The following is a 14,970-nucleotide window of genomic DNA, read 5'->3' on the forward strand; positions in this document are numbered from 1 at the left end:
ATAAATTTTACCTAAAAATAACTGTAAATCAATATTGAGCTCCAGTAAGTAGGTTTAGATTTGGATTGTTGCAGTGGCATGAGTTAACAGTTCAGAAACAATCTTCTCTGTATCCCAAGCTTGAGCAAATGAAAAAAAAATGAGGATAACAGAAGGCAGGTTTCTCACAGCTGGGGAAGAGAGTTATAAATTTGTAAAAAAGGAAGATTAGACCTTGGTATTGAACTGTAACTGCAGGTTCAATGTATGTTCAATGATTTTTCACATACACATGTATCTATATATGTAAATGGATATAAAAATACACAGAGACATGTATTTCCTAGTTTTGTCTGCTGAACAGGACTAGAAGAAATGACAAGCTTCTGGCAATGAGCACAACTAGTTCCCATTACCACTCTCCAATAAAAGGAACCAGAACTCTTCATAAAAATGGCTGATTCCAGTGCTGGATCGGAAAGGTCCAAAATGATCCTGGAACATCTTGCTTTGCCAAAAAGTAAGGAAGTTTTCAAAGAATCATAAGAATAAGTCAAAAGGACACAAAAGCCAGCTTGAGGGGACTACCCCTGGCCAGATCTGGGGGAACATCAAAATAAGTAATGGAATTATAAACTATTGATTAAAATAAGAATCCATGATAAAACATGAATAAATAAATAAGTGGGGCGAAGGAAAGCTCTTCTTTACAGTAGATTGCCTACTAATAATTTTAGGAGGAATGATGGCTCAGAAAATCATCAGTGGATGCCAAAACAAAGTGGATGGAAGTTTGTTGAGGAAAGGGATATCTGAATAGTTTCAAACACTTTCTCTGAAAATTACTTACAAAGAAAAAAATTATAACTTTACAATGAAGAAAACTGTTGGATACCTCCTTAAGCAAGTAATCAAAGATCACTAATAATTGTACAAATCAACATAACGTGTGTCCTGATGTGACTTCGTGAGAGGGACTAAGTATCACTTCTGTGAAATTCCTGACAAAAATGCTTAACTTGCATTTTTAAATCATGAGGAAAATCAGACAAACTAAAACTGAGGGATATTCTCAAAATAACTGGCCTGTGCTCTTCAAAAATATCAAGGTTGTGAAAGACAAAGAAAGGCAAGGGACTGTTCCAGTTTAAAGGAGTCTAAAAAGGCATGACATTAAATGCGTTGCATGAATCCAAACTGGATACTGGACTGGGAAAAAAATACTGGGTTAATTGATGAAATTTGATTATGACTGTGGATTAGATGATTATCATATCAATGTTAAATGTTCTGATTCTGATAACTGTACTGTGGTTATGTTAGAAAATGTCCCTGTACTTAAGAAATATATACTGAATGTGAAGAGGTAAAGGGAGAGAATGTTTCAATATACTCTAAAGGTCGAGAGAGAGACAGAGACATGAGGTTGCTGGGGAGAGAGGAAATAGGACAGAATGTAAACAATTGGTAGTGTTCCTAGGAGTTCCTTGTATTGTTCTTGTAACTGTTCTGTTAAGTTTGAAATTATTTCAAAATAGTTACCTAAAAAGTCCCAGCCAAGAATTTATTCTTCAGTATTACTGAATAGTTTTTGTGGTAACAGTTTAACTAATCAGTTGAAGTTTCTAACACATGTAGACTGTAGTGAATTGCAAATGCATCAGAATATAAAGAAGCCTGTACACTTCCCCATTGTACTAAGGATTTATAAGAAGATCCATGAGGCTCCAACCCCATGTTTAGTCAGCTGCTTTTTTCTTTTGAATTCCTCTTGATTCTGATTTCTTCCCCAGGCAAAGGAAGAGGAAAAGTCACTCTCTGCAAGAATGTTTCAGTTTAGTCACACCTCAGAAATAAGCCAGATAACTAATTTGGGAATATGAGTGTGATTAACAGACAAAAAGGGAGAAATTGACAATAATACAATAATAGTAGGGGACTTGATCACACCACTTACCTCAATGGACAGTCATCCAGATAGAATCATCAGATAGAAAACCATTAAGAAATCAGTGGTCTTAAATGACACATTAGACCAGTTGGACTTAATATGTATCTACAGGACATTCCATCCAAAAACAGCAGAATACACATTCTTTTCAAGAGCCCATGCAACATTCTCCAGGATAGATTGTATGCTAGGCCACAAAACAAGTCTCAACAAATTTAAGAGGATAGAAATTATATCAAGCATTTTTTCTGACTACAATGGTATGAAAGTAGAAATAATTTACAGGAAGAAAAACAGGAAAAACACAAACAGGTGGAGACTAAACAACATGCTACTAAAAAACCAATGGGTCAATCAAGAAATCAAAGAGGAAATCAGAAAATACCTTGAGACAAATGGAAATAAAAACATAACTATCCAAAATCTATGGGATGCCTCAGAAGCAGTTTTTAAGAGAGAAATTTATAGCAACACAGGCTTACCTCAAGAAACAAGAAAAGTCTCACATAAACAACCTAACCTACCAACTAAAAGACTTAGAAAAAGAAGAACAAACAGAGCCCAAAGTCAGCAGAAAGAAGGAAATAATAAAGATCAGAAAGGAAATAAACAGACACTGAAAAAAAATAGAAAAGATCAATAAAACCAAGAGCTGTTTTTTTGGAAAGATAAACAAACTTTATAAGTGTTTAGCCAGGCTCACCAAGAAAAAAGAGAGAGGACCCAAATTAACAAAATAAGAAATGAAAGAGGAGAAATTACAACCAATGTAACAGAGATTAAAAAAAATAAGAGAATATTATGAACAGCAATAAAGCAATAACTTAGACAACCTAGAAGAAATGGATAAATTTCTAGAGACATAAAATCTTCCAAGACTGCATCAGGAAGAAATAGACAATCCGAACAGACCAATCTAAAAAAAACTCCTATCAAACAAAAGTCCAGGACCAGACAGCGTCACAGGGGAATTCTACCAAACATATAGAGAAGAGCTAATATCTATCCTTCTCAAACTATTCTAAAAAAATTGAAGAGGAGGGAACACTTCCAAATTCACTCCATGAGGCCACCATTGCTCTGATACTGAAAGTAGGCAAAAATACTACAAAAAAAGAAAATTACAAGCCAATATCTCTGATGCATATAGATATAAAAATCCTCAATGAAATATCAGCAAACTGAATTCAACAACATATAAAAAGGATCAGACACCATGATCAAGTAGGATTTATTCCAGGGATGCAGTGATGGTTCAAGATCCACAAATCAATCAATGTGATACACCACATTAACAACAGGAAACATAAAAATCACATGATTATCTTAATAGCTGTAGGAAAAGCATTTAACAAAATTCAACATCCACTCATGATAAAAACTGTCATTGAAGTTGGTATAAAGGGAACATATCTCAACATAATAAAGCCCATACATGACAAACCCACAGCTAACATCATACTCAGTGGTGGAAAGCTGAAAGCTTTTCCTCTAAAATCAGGAACAAGACAAGGATGCCCATTCTTGTCAATTATTTACATAGTGTTGGAGATCCTAGCCACAGCAATCATACAAGAAGAAAAAACAAAAGGCATCCAAATAGGAAAGAAAGAAGTAAAAGAAGTCATTATTTGCATGATACTATATATAGAAAACCCTAAAGTCTCCACTAAAAAACTATTAGAACTAATAAATGAAATCAGTAAACTTGCAAGATACAAGATTAGTATACAGAAATCTGTTGCTTTTCTATACACTAATAATGAACCAAAAGAAAGATAAAGCAAGAAAATAATCCTGTTTAAAATCACATCAAAAAGAATAAAATACCTAGGAATAAACTTAACCAAGGAGGTGAGAAACCTATACTCTGAAAAGTATAAGACATCGATGAAGGAAATTGAAGATGATGCAAAGAAATGGAAAGATATCTTAGGTTCATGGATTAGAAGAATTGATACTGTTAAAATGTCCACACTACCCAAAGCAATCTACAGATTTAATGCAATCCCTATCAAAATACTCGTGACGTTTTTCACAGAACTGGAGCAAATAATCCTGAAATTCATATGGAACCACAAAAGACCCCAATTTGCCAAAGCAATCTTGAGAAAAGAGAACAAAGCTGGAGATGTCACTCTCTGGCTTCAGACTATACTACAAAGCTACAGTAACCAAAACAGTATAATACTGGCACAAAATCAGACACGTAGATCAATAGAACAGAATAGAGAGCCGAGAAATAAACACACGCACTTATAGTCAATTAATTTATGACAAAGGAGGCAAGACTATACAATGGGGAAAAGACAGTTTCTTTAATAAATGGTGCTCAGAAACCTGGACAGCTACATGTAAAAGAATGAAATTAGAACATTTTCTCACACCATATACAAAAATCAACTCAAAATAAATTAAAGACCTAAATGTAAGACCAGAAATCATAAAACCCCTAGAAGAAAACATAGGCAGAACACTCTTTCACATAAATTGTAGCAATATTTTTTTAGATCCGTGTCCTAAGGCAAAGGAAACAAAATAAAAAATAAACAAATGGGATCTAATTAAAAGCTTTTGCACAGCAAAGGGAATCATCAACAGAACAAAAAGACAGCCTATTAAATGGGAGAAAAGATTAGCAAATGATATGACCAGTAAGGGGTTAATATCCATAATATATAAACAACTTATACAACTCAATACCCAAAAAATGAACAAGCTGAATAAAAATGGCAGAAGACCTGAACAGACAATTTTCCAAAGAAGACATACAGATGGGGAACAGGCACACAAAAATATGCTCAACATCACTAATGATCAGAGAAATGTAAATCAAAACAGTGAGATATCGCCTCACACCTGTCAGAATGACTATTATCAAAAAACACAAATAATAAATGTTGGTAAGGATGTGGAGAAAAGGGAACCCTGGTACACTGTTGGTGGGAATGCAAATTGGTACAGTCACTATGGAAAACAGTATGGAGGTTCCTCATAAAACTAAAAATTGGACTACCATATAACCCAGCAATTCCAGTCCTGGGTATCTATCTGGAAAAAAAATGAAAACACTAATTTGAAAAGATACATGCACTCCAATGTTCATAGACAAGATATGGAAGCAACCTAAGTGTCCATCAACAAATGAATGGATAAAGAGGATGTAGTATCTATGTGTGCAATGGATATTACTCATCCATAAAAAAGAATGAAAGTCTGCCATTTGCAATAATATTCATAGACCTGAAGGGCATTATGCTTAATGAAATAAGTCAGACAGAGAAAGACAAATACTGTATGTTATCACTTATATGTGGAATCTAAAAAATAAACAAACAAATATAACAAAACAGAAATAGACTCACAGATATAGAGAACAAACTAGTGGTTACCAGTGGGGATAGGGAAGGGGGGAGGGGCAAGATGTGGTAGGGGATTAAGAGGTACAAACTACTATGTATAAAATAAATAAGCTACAAGGATATATTGTACAGCACAGGGAATATAGCCAATATTTTATAGTAACTTTAAATGGAGTATAATCTATAAAAATATTGAATCACTGTGTTGTATACCTGAAACTAATATAATAAATCAACTATACTTCAATTATTTAAAAAGGCCCTATTTGTATATGCTAAATTCCATCCAGAGTTACTAAAGTTTTCTAAATGTATGCAGATTTGAAAACAATGTATATGAGATAGCAATACAAAACCATTTTAGATCACAACTTCTTTGGGGAGGTTTTATTCAGTGATTAAAACTTCTTTTTAAAATTAGATGAATTGATTTGCAAATTAATGGAAAAGACCCAGCTAATCTCACAGTATGTTCAGGAGTAACTCTTGGGTACGTCCTAAATAATTATAATGCCAGGCAAATGTGCTGAGGTAAACCATTTTTACATAGGGGCCTCTCTGTGTTGTAAGTCACTTACTAGACCCAGCACATTAAAAATATAATTCTGTGTAGCTTGTTAATTTACAAAAGGGAAGGCATTCCTCTGACTTCTCTGAGTGCATCAGATCAAGGTGACCTTAGAGAAAGCTGAAGAGAGAGGAAGTGATGATTGCAAGCACCAACCGTTCACTCTGAATCAACTTAAAAAAACCCAACTACTTGATTACCTCATAAATCATCTGGCATACTGTTTCCAATGAAGACTCTCAGGCTATGTTCAGCAGTTTAATATCTTGAGCCAGCAAAATAAACAGCAAGGTCTGGGTGAAAAACTTAAATGAAAGACTTCTGATGCAGGCGAGGCGGCCACAATGAAGTATCTTTGCAGACTAGTAAAGAGTTCCAGAATTCAGTAGAGGAGCTGATCAGTGCAAGACAACCCATCTAGATTATTCAAACTCCAACCTATTTTTATGGTGGTTTGAACCAATTAATTATTTAAATTTATTTTCCAAATGCTTTTTTTCTATGTAGAGGATACTCAAGGTCAAGTAAAATTTCTTATTGTTTCCTTGCTTCCAAAATAAAGGAAATTACTACGCATCCTGCAACAAGTAAACAAGACACCCCTGCTGAAGCTGTTCTATATTGATAATGGGCATACTGATAGCTCGACATATCAATATAATGAATAAACTGACATACAATTAAAATTTCAAGATCAAAACTACAAATGAGTATACATATCTGTGCGTGAGGATATAATGCATGCACACGTGCACACAGACACACACACACACACACACACTTAATTATGACCATCTCAATGATTTCTGCTCTGTTTCCACTTAACTCTTAAATCTTTATCACAAGCCCTAACCTTGTGCTTCAGATTTAATTATCCAAATGCCAACTAGACATCTCTTCCTAGATGTCTGACAGGCATTCAACACATCTGCCACCGAATTCATGACCTTCCCTTCTAAACCTGGTTCTTCTATTTTCAATATCAGTGAAAGGTGTGGGCTATCAGATCAGATATCTGGAGCATCCTAGATCTATAACTCATCTCTTCCCATAGCCAGTCAGTCTGCAAATCCTGACTACATTACCTGCAAGCTATTTTCTCCATTATGTTCTCTTCTGTCTGTCCTGAAATCACTGTCCTACCTGATCCTCATCATCTTCTCTTTCCTGGATAACTGCAGTTTCTCTCATATACTCATGTATAGATTTAGTTCTTTCCTCCCCATGTAAATAGTCATTGGTTAACTTTTCCTGCATAATGCCTGTCATTAATTATCCTTACTTTTTTTTTCCTATGGGTTTTCCAGAGTTATCTCTAGCTAGCCTCTTCATATAAACCTCTCCTACAAACTTATTTCTTCTCCCTACTATGCTTTTTTGACCTAGTGCCTTTCCTGTTTGCCTGCTTTTACCTTCTTGCTTGCCTCTGCCTATTGAAATCCCACCGTTACATCAAAATTCAGCTTCAATCCCAGCAATGCTGTAAAAACCCAGAAAACCCAAACCGGAAACCATCTGTCCCTCTTTTAAATTCTTGTTGCAATTCCTGTCAATTCCAATGGTTCTCAGTCCTTAAAGTACGAAGACTGCATTCCTAAGTCAAAAGAAGATTCTACTGACTCCTCTTGCCTTTGACAAGATGGGGAGAAAAGGAACCAAGGGAAGTTTTCCATCCTGACTGAGTGGGAAGGTGGAGGTGTCATTGGTGGAAATTGGATTCCTCTATGGGAAAGGGGCTGTGGTGATGCAGCATGTCCCAGCATGTTCCAGAGGACACTAGTGTGAGAGCCTGTATGAAAATTTCTATATATTCATTTAATAATCATTAAGTTCTCTCTGTGTGCTAGGTAGTGAACAAGAGAGACACAGGGACCCTACTCTCAGGGACCCACAGAAGATTCCACAGTCTCATGAAGTTGGGAAACTGCATACTATGGCAGCTTCTAGAGGTTCATAATGAACATTATCATATAAAAGTCTCTGAAAAGTCCCACCATTTAAAAAAACTTTAAAGTTTAAAAAACTTTAACATAATTTTGTGTTTAGTATTATTTCCCAAAGAAATTTGGCCACAGAATCCCTCCCTTGCATTTTTCTGGCAATATCTATTAATATCCCATGCAACTAGAACTCCGTGGAACAGATAATTAGGAAATGCTGTGTAAGAGCAATCCAAATGCAGAGAAGGAAATGCTGAACCTTGGAGAGAAGAGAATATTGTTATATACTTCGGAGATGTGAGTAGAGGGGAACTCTGAGAAGAAAACAACTGGAAATCCTACATAACTATTGAGAAAGAGTGTTGAAGTGGTTTGGTGGTGTGGGCAGGAAAACATTCCAAAGGTTCCAGTCCTTCAAAGTGGTTTTCCTCAGATCCGAAGGAACAGACCAGAGAGTAGGAAAAGTGGCTGTTAAGTTTCCCAAACTTTCTTCTCCTGAGCCTCACTATAGCTCTCTCCCCAGTGAGATGATATGGTTATTAGGGCTAGGGAACTCTAAACTGGCTCTACCTTCTTCTCCAAGTCTCCATTTGCCTCTGAATTTTAAGGGAAAGAAGCTCAGATAGTTGTCTCTTCTCTGTGAAGTTCAAGTGTCGGTTGTATTTACAGACATCAAGTAATTTTGGTTACTATTGAGTGCACTAATGTTTATTTGCATTGTGGTTGCGACGGTCGTATCCCATACCACATATACTCAATCCTGGAGTTAATTTTACAATAAGGCAGAAGGGTTGGAAAGTATAATCTTGATGGTATACATAAAATGCATTACTCTGATGGTATTTGAAATTGTATGAGCATCAAATATTACAAAGTTCACTCTATAATATGAAAGGATGGTGCTGTTCCCCCTGAACTCACTCTTGTGGCCCTCCTCTGCACTCTGTAGATGAGACCCACTAGGGAGGCCTGCATTGTCAAAATGTTGTTCACAGGCTTGAAAGAAAACAATGCACTTTTCTCATATGCTTGAAATATTTCATAATAAGAAAAACAAAAAGTATTCCATTGAGCCTAAATGAGGTTATTGAGTATGTTCCAGAACCATTCCAAAACCATGTGTGCAGTGCAAAACTGGCTGCATCCTGTGTAATGTGAGAGCCTCAACTGCTACCAATGAAAACAGACAAACCTGGTGACACCAGTCCTCCATGGGAGCCTAATTGAGCACCAGCCTTCCTCCCCAACCTTGCGTCACTTAGTATTTCTGAGTATTTTAGCAACTAAAACAGCTAAGTTTCAGAATATCGTCTCTCAAGTATATATTTTATCATAAAACTAACTCATACAGTAAAATAATCCAAAGAGTTAGAATGAATAATATATATTTTAGCATTTAGTAATTTTTTGTACTTATAAAATACATAACAGAAACTTATTAATGGAACTGTGTTCCATATTTTTTGGCCTTCCTGTAATGTATAGAATTTTATAAAGTATTTTGATGGCTTTACTCAGATGCAATTTCTGTTGTTTTCACAACCCAAAAAGCAGTTTTAAACTCTTAGCAATAATCATTTAAAAGTTTTTACTTGTTTTCACTTTACACTAACAGATTTTTAAAATCTCTTGAAGGTAGATATTCTTTAGAGTATTATTCCTTTACCAAACTGCAAACATTTAAAAAAATCATCTTATCGTTAGTAAGGCTCAGAGAAATAAGTTCTTTCATTCATTGTTTGTGGAAATGTAATTTGGGACATATTTTTGAAAGTCAGTTTGGAGACACATATACATATGTGCATGCACATGTGTTATATATGTGTAGATGTGTGTATATATACACACACATGCATGCACTCATACATGTGTAGTTTGAGCCAATTTCCTAAGAAATTTCCTATAGAAATATTAGAAAATACTACTCATAGTTTTTTATAAGGCTGTTCATTACATTTTATAGGTAAAAAAGTAGAAGCAATTCAAGTGCCCAAATCTAATGAGAAAGTTGAATGAATTACATTATATTGATACAATGGGCTATCATATATCCATTAAGTCATTTGTGGAAGAATACCAAATTACATGTTAAAGTGTTGATATATTGTAAAAACATGTTACACAGTACTATATACAGCATAATAATGCTATGTTTATCTGTATCCAGAAAAAATAGCTAGAAGAATGTCTGCCTAAATACTAACAATGACTATGCTTGAGTGATGGACTTATAGATGGATTTTTTTCTTATAATTTTCTGTTTCTCAAGTTTTCTGTAGTGAATGTGTCTTATTTATGAAATAATTAAACAAAATAAATGTTACATGTTTCTTGACATATTTGTACCCTTTGACCCAGCAATTCTATTTTTCAGACTATATCCTAACATGAGAAAATAAACAGATACACACTTACAGAGGTACTTACAACTATGTTCTTTCTGACTTGTTTATAGTAATAAAATACTGGAAGCTACTTGAATGTCCAACATTAGGGAATTGGTTTTAAAAAAATAACTGCATTCATGCAGTGGAATATTGCACAGTCTTTAAAATCAGATTCTTGAAAATATTTAACAAAGGGAAAGGCTTACAGTATATTCAGTTAAAAGGTATATGGACAGAGAGATATGTAGACATAATATAATTACAATTTTGATTACCTAAAAAAAATTGGAATATACATTAGCGTGTTAACAGGGCTAACCACTGGGTGGTGAAATTATTTATAGGTTCTTTTTTTCCTTTTTATAATTTTCTATGCTTTCAACATTTGTAATTTTTATAAACAAAGAATATGTAAACAATAAAGAAGCTTGTTTTTTGCAAGTAATATTAAGATACAGTATCTATATGAACATGATCCCTCCAAATATTTTTTCAAACTATCATTTCTACTCAGTTTATTGCTGTACTACACAGTGAGATAAGAATGTATAATATTTTATTTTAATCCCTGGGTCTCTCTGACAAACAGTAGGAAGAATTTTGACCAAAAGATTTGCTTTGCTCTATAAAATGCTTAAAACAACATAGGAAAGGAATATTCAGAGGGCTGGCCTCAGTCTTACTCTGAACAGTGACATAAGGTTCCTTAATCATTTACTTGTTCAGAATCTAAGTAGGCAAAGGTCAAAGCAGTTTCAAGTTCAGTGGTACCTCAGGTGTAGCCTTCCTCTCTGATGCAAGGACCACACCCACAGAGTGAAGGTTTTTTGAGTTCATTGAGAGAGTTTATGCCTTTAACAAAGCTCTAGTAATAGCCTCTGATTGAGCGACAAGGCAAGTTACCATTTGGCTAGACTCAGGGAATGCAAGTATATATACATGTATACTAGGAGGGCTGTGTGGGAGGGATATATTTACGTTCTTAATTGCTTAATATATCTTCTATGTCACAAAAGCCTTAGCATAACCACTGCATACTGCATGATAGATAATAAGCCTGAAGATTTATCCGTGTGCTACCACTAATGTATGGACTCAATGAGTATTTATTGAAAGCTTATCTGTAAAACATGGTTCTGGCCATGTGAGATTAAAAAGACATAGTCCTACCTTCCTTCCTAAATGAAAACACAAAGACAATTGCGTGGGTTTTACATACTCTTTCAATGTTTCTTCTCCAATAAAACAGACAAAATTATAATTGATATTTACTGATTTTCACTTAAATTTAGTGTGATATCATTTTAAAAGTTCACTTTAAAATCATTGCCATATAGCCCAAGAATATCACCAGTGAAATTTACCAGACACATGTATTTTTAAAGTTTGAGGTAGTTTATGTAAATATTAAGGATAGAATGCAGTATATTATGATTTTTCCTGATGAAATAAAGGACTTACACTGATTTTTTAGACTCCATGCAGCTCATTCAATACTTTCAAATTTTGTGATAGGCTTTGAAAATATAAAAGGGCAAGAATTTTTGCTTCCCAGATGAACAGGCAGAAATAAGACCAAGTTTAGATAAAGATCAGACCATCAATATAATTGAAAGGTGGAAAGTGAAAGGGAAGGAGAAGAAATGGAAAGCAAATATATAGCTTTGGAGAAATAAAGCAAAAAAAAAAAAATTTTACTTGATTTGTCCTTTCTCCACGTATGTTGTTCTATAAAACCCCACGAGCGAGCCGTTCAGCCGGCCGGCGAACTCCATGGTCAAATGGTAGAGACCCTTGCCACCGTTGGGTGCAAGCTCTTCTTCTGTCTCCACCACCACATACTCCTGCTTTTTGTATTCGAAGCACCGCCTGACTTTCACCTGCTCCCCAGAAGGCTTCCTCAGCACCGGGAGCTGGGTGATCCTCGTCTCCCGGAGGTGCAGCCACAGGTTCCGGGTGGGTGAGCTCACGTTGATGGAGATGTTCACGCTGCCCGTGTACGTGTCCTCCTCCAACAGGGGCTTCACCTCCAGGTCGTAGTGCACTGGGTTGATGAAGTCCGGCAGCCTGAAATTTTTCCAGCCTCCACTTTCATCTTCACTGGCAGGGCAGAGCCCCTGGTCCTGTGGAGGGCTCAAAGTGGGAGGCCTGTGGGAAGGAGCCTGGGTTGTGCCCTGTCCTCCGTCGGTAGAGTCACACGATCTGGTCAAGCCCACGGAAAGTCCTACTATTAATCCGACACCCACCACCACCGCACAGATAATGGCCACATGTTTCCCTTTAATGCAATATCTCTTAGAGCCTTCTCCCTCCTCCAAGATCATTTTTGTTTCCAAAGTCAAATGTTACACATAAAAGGTTGTTAAATTTAACTGACTAACGTCAGCAGTCTTCCTTTTTCAATTGGAAGGAATTCCCTGGTTTGGCAGCCTGCTTTCGCCTTTCCCACACCTCTCTCTCTCTCTGGCTGCTTGAGTCTTTTCCTCTCCCTTCACGTTCCCACTAGACACTCAAGGATGAATGTGGAAACAAGGGGGTGGGGTAAGGACTCCAGAAGAGGAGCTGAGCTGGAGGAAGAGGACTGACGAGAATATTGTCACGGCTCCTCTTACAAACAACGCATCCCCCACTCCACTCCTGCTACTGGAGTGAGTTAAATATAAAACAGGGCTTAGCTTATCAGCCAGCGGGAGGATGATCCTTTGCCAAAGCTCTGTCAGCAGCTTTCGAGGAGAGAGCGTTTGGGAAAGAGGTGTGCTTGTGATGGAAAAACTCACCCTTTGCCACTGAGTCTGTGGCTTCTTCCTGTTGTGTGCACAGTCTCTCTCTCCTAACCAAAGGGCTTCTTGCATCTCAGCTATTTTTTAGGTAGCTGTGTTTTCTTTTCGTTCTTTTTCCTCATCTTATGTAAACATTCAGATTCTGCCTTTTGCCAAAGTCAGGTCCTGGAGTTCCGTGCACAGAGTGATACATAAATTCAAGGACCACTTAGGTACTGAGTAAATATTTGTTGAATTGGTGGATTAGTAAAACACGGCCAGGTCACCCTAAATCAGTTCAGTTGATGCTGGATGAAAGAGAAAAGGAAACAGAAATTAGTCAAAGCAGTACTGGAGCTGAAAAGCATAAGAAGATAAAAGAGAGAAAAGTAATGGGTTGGAAGGACAGAAGGACAAGGAAGATAAACTTGGTTAACTTGTTAGGTTAAATAACTAAACTCTGTTAGATAATCTTGCCTAAGTGAGATTGAATTCTTTAGCCTAGAGTGTGGTAGATGACGTTTGGAGGAGATTCCAGGTGCAAAGTTGGCTGTTGAAAGATCTGTTATCTGCCCAAACCTACTGCCTGTGAATGAAAAGCTCAAGATGATAGAAATCACAATAATGAATTCCATGTTTATGAGTAGCTAAGATGTATACATCCAAGCCATCTCTAATAGTAGCAGTACAATCATAAATATAAAAAATTTGAGAGCTTTCTATATGCCAGGCACTATGCTAGGTACTTCATAGAAGTTATCATTTAAGACTTACCAGCAACTCTATAAGACTGATACTATTATGATGCCCATTTTAGAGGTGGAAGGACTGACATTCAAGGAGGTAAATCATTTGCTCAAGGTCACAGAATTGGAGCTTGAACTCAGGTTATCTGAGTCCAAAATCCAAATATTTAACTATACTGCCTCTGTTCTCTGAAGAGGAAAAATGTTTAAGGGTTAAGTAACTATGAAAAACTTGGTCAATATTTCCCAAAGTGCAATCCATGGATAATATTAATAGATATACTTGCAAAGCAGGCAGTGCTGCGGTAGATAGAGTTAAGAATGTTCTTTGACTACCTTCCATTCTTTCAGAGCTTCCAGACGGCACTGCCATCACACTGTGAATCTCCCAGATAGGATATACTATTGCGTGATTTCTGTATTTAGTTGATGAGAGAGTTTGTTTGGTGAGGTACCTTTTGAGGGTGTTGTGTTCCCACAAACACAAACCTGAAAAATGCTACTTTAAACTGAAAAATGCTACTTTAAACTGTTCCAAATTATAAATTAAACACACGGATAAAAAGAGAAGATTTTAAGAATGAGAGGGTCAACTTTGCTCTACGCAATTCTATTGTTTTCTCATAAAATAGTAGTAAGAGAAATAAAGTTAAAGGCAAGAGGGGTATATTTTTCTAAATCATAGGTTCATCTTGTTATTTATTAATTGCACATTCTGAAGTAATTCTAAACTTTAATCATAGTATGTTTAATTTGGGTAAGTCAACTTTATGAATTTTAACCTTGAAATCCCTTTTTTATCAGAAATATCATCTGATGTTTCACTAAATGTTTCACAGGTCAAACATTTTAATGTATTCTCCATAAATTAAAAAGAAAGTGTGGATCAAATTTATCCCAGCATTATGACTGAAAAAAATGAAAAAGAAAAGGATTTTGAAGAATGTACATAAAATTATGTTAAACTGGAAGCATTTTTTAAAAATCTCAGCTAAGGCAAACATATATAAAACTCTTAAACTCAATTTTGTCTAGAAAGACAGCAGTCTTATCACCAGGTCCCATGTTTACACTAAACTGAACAAAGAAGATAATAGACCTTTGGAATAAGGTGCACTTAAGGGGGTTTGAGAATGGCCACCTGTTATCAAATATCTCTCCTGTTTTGCCTGAAATTCCACCATAAGGGGTTCATTATTTATAGATAAATGCAATTTTTTGCTAGCAAAAATAAAATACCTTAAATCCATGTACTTTGTGTGTGTGTGTGTGTGTCTG

At 35.9% G+C, this 14,970-nt stretch overlaps 1 protein-coding gene across 1 annotated transcript in view; it reads right to left on the bottom strand.

The window, feature by feature from the left end:
- ENPEP (glutamyl aminopeptidase) overlaps positions 1–12,812 on the bottom strand; it is a 104,539-nt gene extending 91,727 nt beyond the window's left edge. The window contains exon 1 of the mRNA XM_061192049.1: positions 11,886–12,812. Within this exon, the coding sequence (XP_061048032.1) occupies positions 11,886–12,511 (626 nt within the window). The 5' untranslated portion in view covers positions 12,512–12,812. The remainder of the gene's footprint in view (positions 1–11,885) is intronic.
- Between the last annotated feature and the right edge of the window lie 2,158 nt (positions 12,813–14,970).

The sequence above is a fragment of the Eubalaena glacialis genome, chromosome 5 (assembly GCF_028564815.1).
Source record: "Eubalaena glacialis isolate mEubGla1 chromosome 5, mEubGla1.1.hap2.+ XY, whole genome shotgun sequence".
NCBI lineage: Eukaryota > Metazoa > Chordata > Mammalia > Artiodactyla > Balaenidae > Eubalaena > Eubalaena glacialis.